This window comes from Ips typographus, linkage group LG4 (assembly GCF_016097725.1).
Source record: "Ips typographus isolate SLU linkage group LG4, UJ_Ityp_2.0, whole genome shotgun sequence".
NCBI lineage: Eukaryota > Metazoa > Arthropoda > Insecta > Coleoptera > Curculionidae > Ips > Ips typographus.
The window spans coordinates 4,631,726-4,647,804 of record NC_138425.1 but is presented as its reverse complement, the minus strand read 5'-3'; the positions used below and the strand labels follow the sequence as shown (position 1 = coordinate 4,647,804).

The window sequence follows — 16,079 nt, the reverse complement described above, 5'->3', positions numbered from 1 at the left end:
TTGTTTAATTTTTACTCAACAACTATGGTCTTTTAAATTGAATGAGCTGATTTGTTTTATGAGAATGCAATGGCGTACGGCTTTTTTACCCAAAAGAATTACCTACTTCTTTAAATTTCAAATTGTCATCAACGTTTTATGAAGCTATAAATCGCAAGTAAATTATATTTTTCTTTGGGTCTAAACACTCTAAATTTCAGTCATTCGTCGTTTTTATTGCTAGTATCAGATATTTATAGTAGCTGCACCGGCGTACTTTAAGCCAATTTTTAGTTAGTTTAGACAGTGATTTTTTTACTCGTTTTGTCACATTTAAAACTTAATTTAAACAACTCTGTTTAAAACACAAGGGTGCAATCAAAGCCATTAGACAAGCCCGTGCAATCTAAAAGTGGGTACCACATGTCTATTATAGCGTCGAATTGACATCACACATCAGACAGTGAAAGGTGACGGTGACATTTTGTAGTTCTTATTTTGACCACAAGCAACCTGCGGCGTTAGTTGTACTATTTCACATTTTGTAATGGTGGACGTCCAAGGTTGGCTTGTGTGTTTTTCCAAATCAGAAATATCAAAAAAATCGTTCGTTTCCCGTTGAGAAGAAATACACGAGGTAATTTAAAATAGTTCGCCGATGAAGTATCGTCAGAAGCAGTCCAGCGAAGTAACAGGCCAAGGACATCCGAAACGTTCGCGAATTTCGAAAAGCCCGCCCGCGAATCGTGTTATGGCCGGTAAGTTGTGTTGCAACACCACGGTTTTTCGCCAACTGTGACCTCGATAAGGGGAAATGTGATAAAAAGTCCTGCAAAACCTAAATTCGTACATAATGGAAGGTAAATTTATCTGTTTGTGAAGCGTTTTCGTCCCTTTGTGTTGCCATGCCATTTCAATGCGCACATTTTCAATCTCATTTGGCATTAGATTTTAGGTAGATTTTTGCCGGACACATTCGGCTGTTTAGTGGTTATACATGTTACCTTTAAAACTGTGTCTAGACGGTAGTCCGTACTCGCCGCAATAGCCTTCTCAAGTCTAACCTTTTCCTACGTTTTTACCTGCCTTCTCTAATCACTTGGAAGCATGAAAAAGTATCAACCACTATTCAAATATTGACCATTTTCTGCATGATTGAATTTGATAGTGGAGTAGTTGATTTTATTATTGTTATTGTGCAGCATTGTTTTTTTTTAAACTCATATGGTAAACAAAATGTTTTAAGACACTTCCAGTATGTCATTTGGTTTTAGGTTTAATTCTGATCATGTGATTAGATCAGCAAAAGTGCATGTGGAGGGACTGAAGGGAGGTACATACTTGATAAATTCAAGTTTAGTTTTTAGTATGGTTTTGGTCTCGGTTTTGGTTTTAACTTGAATCCTGCAATCTTGCAAAAAGTGAGTGTTAATTAATCAGCTGCTATTGGGCAGCAAGTTTTAAAACTAAAAGAACAGATATGGAAAGGGTTTACTTCTGCTATTCTGTTTGTTATTCAGGAGGTTATTCATTGATTGCATAACATTTCTTGTATGTGTTCATATTTAAGCTGGATTTATAGATTGACACAACACAACATAAGCACAACACAATACAGCATAAGCATCTTGAAATGTTAATTTATAGATTTCTTTGGCATAAAGCAAATTGTTGTGTAGAAATGACAGAGGTTAAGGCTTGTTATTCTCAATGCAATGACAACCAAATAAAAGAAATAAAGTGGTTGAAGTAGAGTGGAGGATGGTGGTGAAAGAAAATTAATTTAAAAGACCTTCACAAATCAAAAATCACAGGTCAACAAAGGGTCTGAGGTCTGTGAAATTGATCAATAATTTATGTTGAATATAGTCAAAAAAAGGATTCTTCTTTACCATACAAATAACTTTTTGATTACCTAGACACAAGTACATAGTATAAGCACAACACAAAAGTTGAAACGTGGACAACTCTTGTGTTATACTGAGCTTGTGCATCTATGCTTGTGTTAATCCTCGTGTTGATCTATAAATCCAGCTTTAAGCTTCATCAACAAGACTGGTTAACTCTTGTACAGGTTGTTTTAGGTTTCTAGGTTTTAACATGAAATTTTTATTCAAAGTTTGTTTTTGTCTACCTAACCTCCCTATCTTTAGGCCCACACATTTTGTTTATCACCTTTTTTTTATCCTATCCTATTGATCTCAACCAAAAAATTATTTACAAAATTACAATGATCTTGTAACTATAGCATAATATATAAAATTCTCCTTTCAGCAGTCTAGTCTCTCCACTACTTTTAATTAAGAATAATAAATAAAAATAATTTTAATTTAAAAAAATTGACTAGGGTCAACAAGTAGTTCAAATTGTTTGACCATTTTCCTCACTTTTTCTAAGAAGAGATCTGGAGATATCTAAAAACATTATATCATATTTGAAGGTTCAGTGACAGCTGACATAGGTACTTTCTCAAACAGTTGTTGATTCATGCGATTCATGTTTTTGTATTATTTTTTAGGCTGGGTTTATCCAACTACTTAATCATAGTCATAATCATAAACTTAATTTTCATCCATAACAACATGTAACCTGGACTACTTTGTTTACTCTTTGTTGTTATGAACAAAAACTAATTTTTTGATTAGAGCTATGACTAAGAAGTTGGGTAGGTAATCTTGGTCTTAAAAACAACACATAATGATAACTACTGGATATTTTTTTTTTATATTAGCTACCTCAATTTGTCATTAAAGCTCTAAAGGTGTCCAAATATTGTTGGTAAATTCCTGGTTTCTTTCACTGTAATTGATTAGGTTGTAAACTGTTAAAATAATGGTTAATCATAATATTGTAGCAATAAAAACAACAATTACCAAATCACTGATATTGTGGTCTTTTTAAGTACAGAATATAGTTTTTTAAGCTAACAAGAAATTTATTTTTTCATCTATTAACTACACACAATAGCAACATAACACAATGTCCTGGTCTTACTATCAAAATCTCTTTAGATCATTTTTGTGGTTTCAATGTTCTTCAGTTTTTTCACTGTTTCTATTTTACAAGCAAACTTTCCTAAGAAGACTTAAATGCAAGAAACACCATCTAATTCTTCTGTTTGCTTTGATTTTGTTTTTTTTTATTCCTAGAATTGCATTTCAATTGGATAATTGGATAATACAGAGATGAAACTTATTCACAAAACATAAGTGGTAGTGATGCTTGCTACTCACATTTCTGAAACTTATTCAATGCTATTTTATTATGCATTAAAAGGTTTGTTTGATTAAATTGTAGCATCTTTCAGTCATACAGAAAGAAGTCTATAATTTCATTAATTGTATATGATTATGTTTGTAGTCTGCAGAGTATATTACTAAAGGTATCTAAAATCATAATAAAACATTTTACTGAAAGTATATCTAAGGTATGGGTAAACAACTTATTAATTTCAAAAATAACCAGTACCAAATATGCCTATAGTTCAAGGGAAATTACTCTGTCACCTTGTAAAACTAATTTTTTGAGACAAAGTTTAAAATCAAATGAAACTATTATTTCAATTTCTTCTATAATGTGTACTTCAAAAGTAATTTTAGCAATAATGAACTTTATATGGTAATTAAATATCTGAGTAAACTTTGACCCCATTTACTTGTAAATTATTAAACAGACTTTACTACAAGAGAATAGTGTGAAATATTCAAAAACCCAAAAATTGTAATGACAAGGATGTATTTAGGAAACAAATAATGATTGATAAGGAAATAAACTATGCAAGCTTTATTAATAGCCAAGGCTAAGTTTTACATACATATAATGATAAGAATTACTTTTATCACAATGATCTAGGGAATCATATCAGATTAATGACATATGAAAAGCTGTAATAGAATGGGCTTAATGCTCACATAATGTTATCTTCATTATGTCAAATAAAATTTGATAAAGGTGCATATTTTGATTTGTCTTGTTTTGGAAGCTTCCAAGCTCAAAAGTAATTATATTGTTTTGGTAACAATTAGCACTAGTATACCACCACCACCACCACACATATTTATTGACAGTTTAATATTGACAGTTTAAGGCTGTATGCCACAATAGTTGTAATATGTGTATTTTTGGGTTTATTAAACCCTTACAGTTCTGTGTCCAGTGGTAAAAGTGATGTGTGTGAGGCTGTGGAGCAGTTTTTTAATGTTAGTTTATACCAGAATAGTTGTGTTTTCAGGGTTGTGGTTGGTTTTGTTATTTAGATTGTTTAATTTTTTTGTAAATTGACTCAGCAATAGATAAATATGATTTTGGTTGTATGATTTATGTAATAGTTTTTCTTAGTTTTTTTTTCTTTTATTGTAATAGTAGGTATTAAAGTAGTCATCTAATTTTATGATCTAATTTAATTTTTTTGTTTATCAAGAAATCTACTAACAATGTAAAAGCACCAGAAGTGTACTTTTTAAAGAGTTCATATGTATGTGGCGTATGTGTACATAATGTAAGTTGTAACCTACTATTTGTTGTACAGGTTACTTAACGGCTTAAAACAACACAACTAACATCACATCTTCTTCTAGCCTGATAGTCAAACAGGATGACAAAATTTGTAAGGGCAAAAACATTATATCCAATTTTGATATTAGGTAACTTATATTTTTCTAATATTACTTGCAACTTATTATAAATTTGTTATTTCATCATCTATATTGATTTTGGTGAAGTCATTACAACCATGGTTTTGAATACCTTTTCTTCAGAGCCTTTTAAAGCAGTTAAAAATTTGAAATTAAAGTTGTACTTACAAAATTAGACTTGGAACTCATTCAAAGCATGACAGTCACCTTGTTTTGGAGGCTTAAATATTAGCCAAATAAGGTGAACCATGATAAGCTACTGTTAGTAGCTCCCTTCACTATCACCTCCACAAGATGTTTCATTTTTGTAGTGTTCTTGTAAAAATTCTTCTTGTGAGTAAGTAATATGGGGTTTTCCATTCCTCCTTCCTTCATACAAGTTCAAAACATCCTTTTTTATATCTATACAAACTTTTAGTTCCTTCAGAATGTTTCACTGGGCCGGTTCATTGTTGTTGTTGTAAAGTAGGTATATTTTGGCATTTTTAAAACTGATCTACCTAAACACAAACACATGATCTCAATTTTACACGTAGTATTGCGGTTATATCGAAATAATTATTAAAATATTGGAAATTTTGCATTACAAATAAGAATAATTTGTTTTATTGTTTTTGTCTACTATTTAACCGACAAACCATACCTCTACTGTATTTTTATAAAAGGCTTCAATAAAATGTTAAAATGAGCCTGGCACGCACCAGGTGACGTAATTAGAGACTTTTCAATTCCATAACAGGTTGATTTAACCTGACTGACAGTTGACACTTTGAATTTTGACATTTGATAAAAATTCATATAAGACATGTCCATAATTTTATTTCGCTCAGTTTGCTATAAGCAGAAGAGAGACCGGGCAACTGGCCGTTTCTACGTCACATGGGACTTTTTCGATTTATGGTGTACCAAACATGTGTGTTTTTTACAGTTAAATATAACATCTAGGCCATTTTCCCAGTACCTACTTTTTTGGTATTTATAATTTTTATTGAGAAGGAACTATTGATTTTGATGTTGTGGTGGCAACTGAACAGCATTAATGACATAAAATTGGAAGAATAGGAGCAGAAATTTAATGTTCACATGTCAATACAGAAAAAAACATACCCCAAAATAGAAAAAAACAGTAGACTAATTAATATTAGATTCTTCATGATTAATGCCTGGACAATCAATGTTATAAAAATTTAGTTGCCTGCTGTAGTTGCATCAAATCTTAAACAACTAATCACTCTAGTGTGTCGCTTTTTCTAACATTTTTTAAAAACTAACAATGCTAATTCAATTTATCTTGAATGTCGCTTTGCAAGAAGAACATAACTATACTATTTTTCAAGGACTTTAATTACTGATATTGAACCTTAATGAAATCCGGGAAATTAAGTACTTTTGATTTGTATTGTATCGCTTCTGTTAATAAGTACAAAATGATGTGAGTGTTAATTTATTTATAGGAGGTAATGGAGAAACCCAGTGGTGCTTCTCCCAGGTTAAAGGGACTCTTGATGATGACGTTACCGAAGCGGATATCATTTCTTGTGTTGAATTTAATCATGATGGTGAACTTCTCGCCACTGGCGATAAAGGAGGGAGAGTGGTTATATTTCAAAGGGATCCGATGAGCAAGGCCGCTCTTCCCAGACGCGGGGAATATAATGTGTATTCTACGTTTCAGGTAAGAAATTCATACATGCATAATCAAAGTTATTAGAATTCTAACCGTGTAGTTCAATTGACTTACAAATTTTCATCAATATTCCATTTGCAATTTTTTTTATCTAAAATAATTGTTTTTACGGTCTTTAGAGCCATGAGCCTGAATTTGACTACCTTAAAAGTCTGGAAATTGAGGAAAAAATTAATAAAATCCGATGGCTGAAACGGCGAAATCCTGCACATTTTCTTTTATCAACTAATGATAAGACCATTAAACTGTGGAAAGTATCTGAGAGGGACAAGAAAGTTGAAGGATATAATACCAGAACTGATAATGGTAAGTATTTTTGATTAGATTATATTTAGAATTGCATGAAATTCATTTTATAATTTGTTTGCCAAACCATGGTTTATTCGGCTTTTGTGTTTTTTAATTGCGTTTATTGATTTTTTAGTTGAAATTGATATTAAATACACTTTTCTATAGCCTGGTGTATATTATTTTATGTGGGTTTTATATTTGGAGTTTAGTGATTTATATTTGTTTGCATTTGGTGTACATGTTATACATTAAAGTCAGCTATAGCAAACATGAAATTTAGTTTTTGATATATTAGGTTCACTTGTTGATCCTGCGTCAGTTAGTTCTCTCCGGGTACCCATAATCAAACCAATGGAACTTATGGTAGAGGCTTCGCCTCGTCGTATATTTGCAAATGCCCATACTTATCACATCAACTCGATTTCCGTAAACTCGGATCAGGAAACTTATCTTTCCGCTGACGATCTCCGAATTAATTTGTGGCATTTGGAAATTACCGATCAAAGCTTTAATATCGTTGATATCAAACCCGCCAACATGGAAGAACTGACCGAAGTCATCACAGCGGCGGAGTTCCATCCAGTCGAATGCAACTTGTTTGTGTATAGTAGCAGTAAAGGAACTATTAGGTAAGTTTGCAATTTGAATTTGTTATTGCTATTAAAATTACTTACCGAACCGAAAAATAGGAACCCGCAAAAATGTGGTCAACTATATTGCGTTTCTCATAACATGCAAGAAATCGTTTAATTTTGTTATGTAAAATACTAAAAACCATGTATTATTGTACATATGTATTATTAAAGTGACTTGACTAATTTAATAAAATAAAGCATACAGGTGCGATCTAAAAATGAGTTAATGCTGATTAGTTGAAGAGATTAAATATGGGAAAAATCAAAATAAAGTTTAACTGCCAAACATGATTTTGCGTTGCTATAAATGTGATTTTGTATTGTAGATTATGTGATATGCGCGCGTCGGCGTTATGCGACCGACACGCCAAACTATTTGAGGAACCGGAGGATCCTATGAATCGCAGTTTTTTCTCGGAAATCATTTCTAGTATTAGTGACGTTAAATTGTCCAATAACGGCCGGTATATGATTTCCCGAGATTATCTCTCAGTTAAAGTATGGGATCTGCATATGGAGTCTAAACCAATCGAGACTTATCCGGTAAGCATTCTTACAAAGTATAGAATATATTTTGTCTTGTGGACTAATGTAGTTTGTGTACATTTTTTCGTAAAAAGAGAGAATTGCAAATGCAAACTAATGTTGTCAACAAAGAGGCAACATGATCAGTTTACTGGTGCGGATGTCACGTCTTTTGACAGTTTCTCACATGACCACTTTAACAGAAAAACATGAATTCTGATCAATTACGTCACATTCGCTCTAGCGTACTGACACATTTAACGGTTTACAGTCATTGTTCTTTTTTCTGATCATTTGTCTTTTATGTATAGTTTTGATTTGTTCTGTATAAAAAAAAATGATTTCTTAGACCTAATTGAAACATTAAACATTTTCTGTGATGTTATTTTGTTAGGTATAGTTGTATACACTATCTGAGATAAGGATGACAACTATTTTTAAAAGTTAAAAACTTGTATGAAAAATTTTGTTGTTATAACAATACTAGAAAAAAAGGAAACTCATAAGCTTATACACAGTACAGAGCAACACCTCAATAAACCTAAATACTAAGTAACCATAAATACCTAACAAACATATTTTAGTTTGGTCTAGGTATGATAGTAATCCAAAAAAAATAATTGATAAATTATAATTTTTGAAAAATATTTTTTTCCATTTAATTCAATCCGTATCATTCATCCTTTTTCTGATTGTCATAGTGTCCTTATCTTAGACAGTGTTTACATAATAATCAGGATCATTTCTTGCCATTTATACAAACATTTGGCACAAACCATTATTTGATTGCCTTACAAATTGCAGTATACAGGGTGCTACAAATCTAAGGGTGATGACACTACACTACAAAAAAAGAGAAATTTTTAGCTCTACAAAATGCTAAAAAAGGTTGAAAATTAAAATATAATTCATTAATCATATTAAAACAATAGTTTACCTTATCATCACCTATCTTACATACATTTAATTTGCTTCACTTATTAAACACTTTGAGTTACACATTTAGATACTTTTACTGTAAGCTGGAGTCTCTTAATGAACTTTAGGTTTATGTTCACACATTATTGCAATTTTTGGTTTAGATTAGGATGAACCTCCCAATTTGCTAGATTATCTTTATTACTTTAGGTAGCATATTTAAAGTCTTGTTGAAATAAAAAGCATTAGCTGTATAGATTTCTGAATGTCTAATCTTTTATTTAGATTTTCAGGTTAATTAGTGCATCTAATCAATGTACTAATTTATTTAGAGCCCACAGTAGCTTTTACAGACAGAAGTTAATTTTTGAAATTGATTAGCAAACATCACACTTATAAGGTTTTAAAAAAGTAAGTTAACGTTTTTCATTTTTCTGTTATTAACATGAACAGTTTTTGAGATATTTCCTTAAAAAATGCGGTTTTTTGGTTTTATTCAGATAACTTCAGAAGTATCCAGACATCACACTGCACATTTTCCTTCATTTAACCAACTGTATTTTTGTACCTGTGTCTATTAAGGTTTCCTGTACTCACTCTCAATTTGTAGCACCTTGTATACAAGTGAGATAATTATTGATGCAAAAAAATCATTGCAAGATACTTTCTTATTAAAGAAGTTTCATTATATTTAATTATTTTAGTAACACGTCAGGTAAGTTAATAAAAACGAAAATATCAATATATTTTTTTCGACAGGTTCATGAATATCTTCGGGCAAAACTGTGTTCTTTATACGAGAACGATTGCATTTTTGACAAATTTGAATGCTGCTGGAACGGAAACGACACCGCCGTCATGACTGGCTCATACAATAACTTTTTCCGCGTGTTTGATCGGACGACGAAACGCGACATTACCCTGGAAGCGTCCAGGGATATCGCGAAACCGAAAACCATATTGCGACCGCGCAAAGTTTGTTCGCAAGGCAAACGAAAAAAAGACGAGATTAGCGTGGACTGTTTGGACTTTAACAAGAAAATACTGCATACCGCGTGGCATCCGCTCGAAAACATCATAGCGGTCGCGGCCACGAATAACCTGTTTCTGTTCCAGGATAAGTTTTAGTTGGGACACCCCGCGACTGTTATTATTCTTTTGAATTTAGTGAATTTTTGTATCGGTTTCGCGGGAACCGTTGCCAAGTGTCGGGTGCGCTGGTTATGAGCGGTAAGACGGTACTTTGGGTCGATTTAAGTGGATGCATATTGGGAGGCGACTTAATGGTTGTAAATGGGCGTTTTTGTGGTACAATGTCAGTTGCAGTCAGGGCAAGACGATTTCTAACAGTTTTTATCCTAACTCCGAATGTTTTTATTTATACCCTAAAAGAAAAAAATGCTTCTCAAATTGTTTTAAATTTTTTTACCTGTGGAACAGTAAGTGACACTAAAAAAAAATTATATAATTATCTTGTAGACTATCTTTCAGTCAAGAAACTATTACTTTTGTTGTATAAGACTTTTTTGTGTCGAAGTATCAGAACAGTCAGATATTTCGGCATAAAAAAAACTTAACCCGAAAATTATGCCTTATACAAGGACTATTATCTGCATGTGCCACAGAGAACGCCACGATTGTGTATATGGAAAAAGCTATTTCTGCAATGCCTTGCTCTGTGAAGTTTAAAGGGTGATTCATACACATTTCTTACAGGGTTAAGTATGTACGACTTTATTATTTTAATGGCAGCACACTTTTAAATGTGTATGAATTGTTCTGAAACGTTTGCAATATTTTATAAGATTGAATGTAAAATTATTTATTTTTCACTTTTACACTTGTGTTCCAAAAACTAATTGTTAAGAAAAATAAGGAAAAATGATTGCGTTTCTGTTATTTTAATACTTTTTCTTTATTGCGTTTTTAAAATTACTTTTTCTGCTTGCAAACATTAATGGAACTTTTGGGACATGGTGTAAATTGTTTGGTACTTCAGTTATAGCGTAAAGACTAGATGGCATTATAACAATATTTCTGTAATTTTAACTTTTATTTAAAAAAAAAATGCTGAAATCGATACTTTGTCAGTTGAATTTTTTTTAAATCTGATGTTGGAATTGATACATGTTTTTGCACTCTACAATATACTTTTTAACGTGCCATAATATACATCTTTTTTTATTGAAATTAAAGCAGTGTTTTGCAATATCATTAAAAAATTAAAGTGACAATGTTCGATTTTTAAACGTTGCTCATTTGGAAATAATTAGAATAAGTTTTAAATTAATTTAAAATTCAGTGGCAGCGTATAGTGAACTTTTTACACTTATAAAAGTTTCTACTATGTTTACATTATACGTTTTTACAGTCATCCAGTTTTATTTATATCTCTTGAAGTGCCATTGCATTATTCTTATTATACACAAACTGTATCACTTCATATTACGTGATCAGTCAACATTGCGTTGCGTCTTTGAACAAATCCTCATTACGCTGCCGCGATCCAAAAGTACCTATAGATTATTTAAATACTTAACGATTTGTATTACGTAATTTTAAGTATATCTTCCAGTTTTCTTTATTCAGTTCTTTTATTTTGTTGTACAACAACATGAGCTTCTCCTTTACATGTGTATTGTACAAATTTTTATTTTTAAAAGTTGCATCTTTCTCACCGAAAATCTCAGACCTGTACATACCCGGAGTTGTTATAAATAAAATGGTATTGTGATAAAGCGGAAAATAAAGAGTTTATACCAATATGATGTTTTTTCTTTGTTTGTACCGGGTGTTCCCGAAATCATGGTATAAATTAGTATGGGCCATAGAATAAACTGATTAAGTGTTGTATAAAATGTTGCTTGCTATCAATAATATACAGGAGGTTTGAATAATTATCTTATGTTAATTAAACAAACTTAGTTTTCAAACATAATTTATGTGACTTGCTACCAATTTTGAAAACTAATCTAACCTACCCATTTTCCTTAAACATCTGACCTACCATGTTACTCTATATTTTTTAGAACGTAGAAACCACATCTCTGAATGTTCAATGACTTAGGAAAAAGATTAATGATAGTAATAATGTGAAAACAATATTTCTGCTTAAACTCTCTGTATAGTGAAATTGAGAAAACCGAACAAGATTTTAGTAGGTACAGATTCATCCTAATATCTATAATCTCTATAATCTTTTTTATTTTTTTTTCACGTTCTGTGGTCCCATACTAATTTCTTTCATTGTTTATGGGACCCTATTAATTAAACTTTTTTTAGGCAACAACTATGATTAGTTGATTTTTTCATTGTCTGGTTATTCAATTGGATTTCGCAACTTTGGTATAAGGAGAAAACCTAGGCAAGAAGTATAAATAACAGCACAGATAACAGGTTGGTAAGAAGGATTTTTCTGTTTTTTTTTTTCAGAACACATTTAATAATTTTGAAGTACTGTTGTAGCGGGTTAACGACTATAACTGAGAAAAAAAAAGAAAACGAACAGTTCTTAAATACAAATTAAGTAATCAATTACTTAATATAGGTATTAGTTGATATTTAGTTAACAGTTATCTACGCAATCTCATTTATTAGAAGTTCTGGTAAAGTACCTTTTTAAAAAATGTAAATACTTACATCACAATTAAAAAAAAAACATTAACAACAATTCACATGTAAGACCGGTACTTACAAGGGATTAAAATATGTTTTTATTATAATTGTTTGCATTCACAGGCCACAATGACAAAACTGATAAAAATGCAAGCTATCTGTCTGGTATTCCTAACCCGCACACTATCTTGGTTGGTGCCTAATAATCTATTTTTCTATTTTAATTATTTATCGGGAGGCACAAATGTTTTCTATTTGTTAATTTTATTAAATAATATTGTAAACTCATGAATAGATCATTCAATTTTATTATAAAAAGCAAGTTTGATGTTTGAATTAAAATTTCTGTGATATACCCAGTATAGGTATAAGAAAACTTGTAATAAATAAGTTTCTATTTTTTACGCCCTAAGCTGACCAGTATTTTTATATTCTGCGATTAAAGAAGTTCTTATAGTTACTGCCCTTAACCTGCTACTTCAGAATCTGTAAATCATCATTTTTTAATAAGGACATATTGCACCTGTCACATTTATTAATATTTAAGTCATTATGTTCATATGGTAAACACAAACATGTTTTTTATAAATTTTGAATTATTCAGTAATTTTCAGCACTCAATACCAATGAAGTACAGGCAATACGTTTTATAAAAAAAATAAAAGACTCATCTTAACATACATATATTTATTCAATAAATTATATGTGTAACAATTCTTAACAATCAAAAAAATGTGGCAGCTTTGAAAAACAACATTCAGTAATATAACAAAATATATACTCTATTATATTATTACCTAATGGTTTTAACCTATCAATTAACAGTTTGGGTCACAAGTTTATTAGGAGGAAAATACTTATAGGCATAAGCTCTAAGTTGATCAAAGAAGACTAAACACAAAACACTATGAGGCCCCAAACGCAAATACATCGGTCCTAAACCTTTGTAGAAGGCCATAAAACCTTCCGATTTGTAAATTTTCACGATGCAGTCGACATAACTTTGATACATTAAACCTTTCCCAGAAGCGTCGGTGGCTGAAATATGTAATACTTTTAATTTTAATAGTTACAGAGGTTTGAATTAATTCTCACGTTGGTTATAAAGCCTCGTCATTATAAGATCAAATGGAGTCATCATCACGCTGACTGCAACGCCGCCCACCATACTCCCAATAAAAGACCTCAAAATCGGCTTGTCCGTAACATTGTACTGATTGAGCAGTTGCTTTGTGTAATCGAAGAACATTAATTGACTAGATCCACCAACAAAAGCTCGTGGTATAGTGGCTGGAGCCCCTCTGAATAACCCTTTAATCTAATTTTTGTCTCAGTTTATTTAATTTGATTAGTCTTTAACAACTTACTCCATTTGTTTTATAAATCTTTTTAATTGCCTGAATGGTTCCAGTGTGTTGATGTTGATATCCCACCGCAATAGATTCAACAGCTTGAGATTGCAGATGGGTTTTAATGAGATACAAGGGACTGGATAAGAAATGGCCCAAGACAGACCCAGCCCCCGTAATTAAGATGCTTTGAGTCAAAATTAAGTTCCCATGTTTGTCTCTTAAATAGCCAGAAGTATCAGCAAAACCATATACCCCTAAAATCATAATAGATGATCTTATCTAATAGAGAAACACACAATTAGCTTGCATTTATGTATTTTAATGTCTAGACAAGATGTTATCTTCATTTAATTGGTACAATTAAAGCTGTTTAATGTATGGTCAATTCTTCTAAATTTACCTTAAAATATGATTAAATATATTGCTTAATTATTGTCATGAGAAAGTCTAAAAAAAGCTCTTATTGCATTATAAAAGAAGGAAAGGCTATATAGAAAGGGGGACATCAAACAAGTTTTAAGGGATTGTTAGTGTAAACAAACTTAAATATCACCCCTACCTAATCGTCCCCCATTCATTACCAATTGCACCCCAAGAGCTGGAACCAAACCCTTCTGAAGAGCTAATAAACCATCATTTTTAGCAACCACATATCCTGCATGAAAAACATTTTTGTAGTGCACTGTATGATGACCTTTTGCTTGTAATTCTCCTTGGAGTTGCATTCGAGTTTTAAGTACCTCCAAAGGGTTAGTGAAAAGGCAGGCGCCCATGGCAGCTGCACCACCCAATGCAAACTCCATCTGCAGGTAGATTTATTTGATGAAGCAAATTCTGTAACTAGTTAATTAAAATCACTGCACAGCATAAGATTATTGTTATTACTGAAATTAAATGACACAATTGAAACCGCTATAGATAAATTAAGAATGTACTCATATATTATGAAAGCTTTTAATGTTATTACCATATGTAAATATTGTAATTTCCTTATCAAACACGCTTACGTAGATATGATATTTTGAAATCAGATTTAGCGAAATTTGGATGTCTTTAATCACTGACCTCACTGTAGTTTTATTTTACATCATCATTTCTTGAACAAAACAAATTTTTGAGCTGGTGGATGTTTTCCTATACTATATATTTCCATTTGATATGAATATGCAGTGTGTAGAATTTTTTAAATACTTATGACCTGTGAATTTTTAGATTTAGAGTCCTAAAGGTATATAATTCTTTAAAATTCATTTTATTTTTAATTGCGCATTTCTGGAAACAATTTTTATTTACAGAGGACGACTCAAAAAAAGTTATGGTATCAAAGCCAATTTTTTTAAATAGAAACAATGAACCTACCTAATTATTTCAAAAGAACATTTTTAGAAATGATTAAAATTGCTATACTTAGAGCCTAATGGTGATGTTAAAAAAATATTTTAATGTACCATCACTAGATTTATAAGGTGTCAAAATTTCTAATGGAACTAACTAAATCTTATAGTTTTCCTATATTACAATATTTTGCTAAACAGTTAATTTCTTAATTATCTTGTGGTATAATAAAACTTTAGTGTTGCACTTTGTCCTTACTCAATAAGATTTTAACTTTTAAATGTTAGCAGCTCCCTTTTTATCAGAAGAACAAAATAGTGTAGAATTCTTTAACAAGGCCAAGGCACATTGGCCTGATAAATGATTATCAGTTTTATATCCTGTTTGTTTGCTTGTTAGTTTTTGTTCCTCTTATTGACAATTTTAATTACTGACCATGTGAGAGCTTGTAAAGTGATATGGTAGGGCTCACTATTTCTTTAGAACCTCCTGTTATGTCAAAAACATTTAGGGTCCCCTGTATGAAAATTAATAGCCCTTTATAATTCCTGTAAATTGTAGTCTTGATGAAGTACATTGATGGACACCTTGATTATAAAAAATATAAGCCAATTTAATGCGGAAAACTTTTTTGTAAATAGTTTTGACGATTAATAACTATTACATTAATGTGATTTGGGTTATTCACTAGTTATGCTATCTGTTGAACCTGAGCAATAACTATAGTTTTAACTAGGATGGATTTAGTTATTCGCATTAAATTGGCTATAGTTCAAATTACAAATATGCAATTTTGGATACATTCGACGTAAATCACTTACAATTTTTACATAAAAGCAGGAAAAATATTAACAAAAATTCAAAGTAAACATATTAAAAGTTAACTCAAATTTAAAAATATTGTTTTTGTTTTTCTAGTTGTCACTCTAACCGCTAACCTCAATTAATTATTCTCTTCAATGTTTCAGTGGCAATTGCTACTACTGCTAATATAACTTAATTACGCTTCTCATCAAAAACAACACAACACTTTATTAGGAACATAGTGAAAAGATAAAGGGTTATACGTTATTAATAATATAAAGTCAATTCCAATTTCCAAATAAAA

The 16,079-nt window shown here is 31.1% G+C and overlaps 2 protein-coding genes across 7 annotated transcripts; one reads left to right on the top strand and one right to left on the bottom strand.

The window, feature by feature from the left end:
- Nucleotides 1–484: 484 nt before the first annotated feature.
- On the top strand, nt 485–11,432 carry tws (protein phosphatase 2 regulatory subunit tws). Of its 3 annotated transcripts, none has more exons than XM_081978472.1 (6): nt 485–737; nt 6,068–6,288; nt 6,420–6,606; nt 6,872–7,220; nt 7,553–7,769; nt 9,429–11,432. In XM_081978472.1, the coding sequence occupies exons 1-6, from the start codon at nt 638–640 to the stop codon at nt 9,795–9,797; spliced, it is 1,443 nt and encodes a 480-aa protein (XP_081834598.1). In that variant the 5' UTR covers nt 485–637; the 3' UTR covers nt 9,798–11,432. The 3 variants fall into 3 exon arrangements, with proteins under 3 accessions (XP_081834598.1, XP_081834599.1, XP_081834600.1); XM_081978473.1 differs by having other exon boundaries at nt 487–737; nt 6,887–7,220; XM_081978474.1 differs by having other exon boundaries at nt 499–839.
- Nucleotides 11,433–12,956: 1,524 nt separating this feature from the next.
- LOC145728342 (solute carrier family 25 member 35-like) lies at nt 12,957–15,937 on the bottom strand. Of its 4 annotated transcripts, none has more exons than XM_081978483.1 (5): nt 15,793–15,937; nt 14,196–14,439; nt 13,652–13,890; nt 13,380–13,602; nt 12,957–13,322 (listed from the first exon to the last, which is right to left on the bottom strand). In XM_081978483.1, the coding sequence occupies exons 2-5, from the start codon at nt 14,437–14,439 to the stop codon at nt 13,099–13,101; spliced, it is 930 nt and encodes a 309-aa protein (XP_081834609.1). In that variant the 5' UTR covers nt 15,793–15,937; the 3' UTR covers nt 12,957–13,098. The 4 variants fall into 4 exon arrangements, with proteins under 4 accessions (XP_081834609.1, XP_081834610.1, XP_081834611.1 ...); XM_081978484.1 differs by having other exon boundaries at nt 14,196–14,476; nt 15,793–15,934; XM_081978485.1 differs by having other exon boundaries at nt 14,196–14,470; nt 15,793–15,911.
- Between the last annotated feature and the right edge of the window lie 142 nt (nt 15,938–16,079).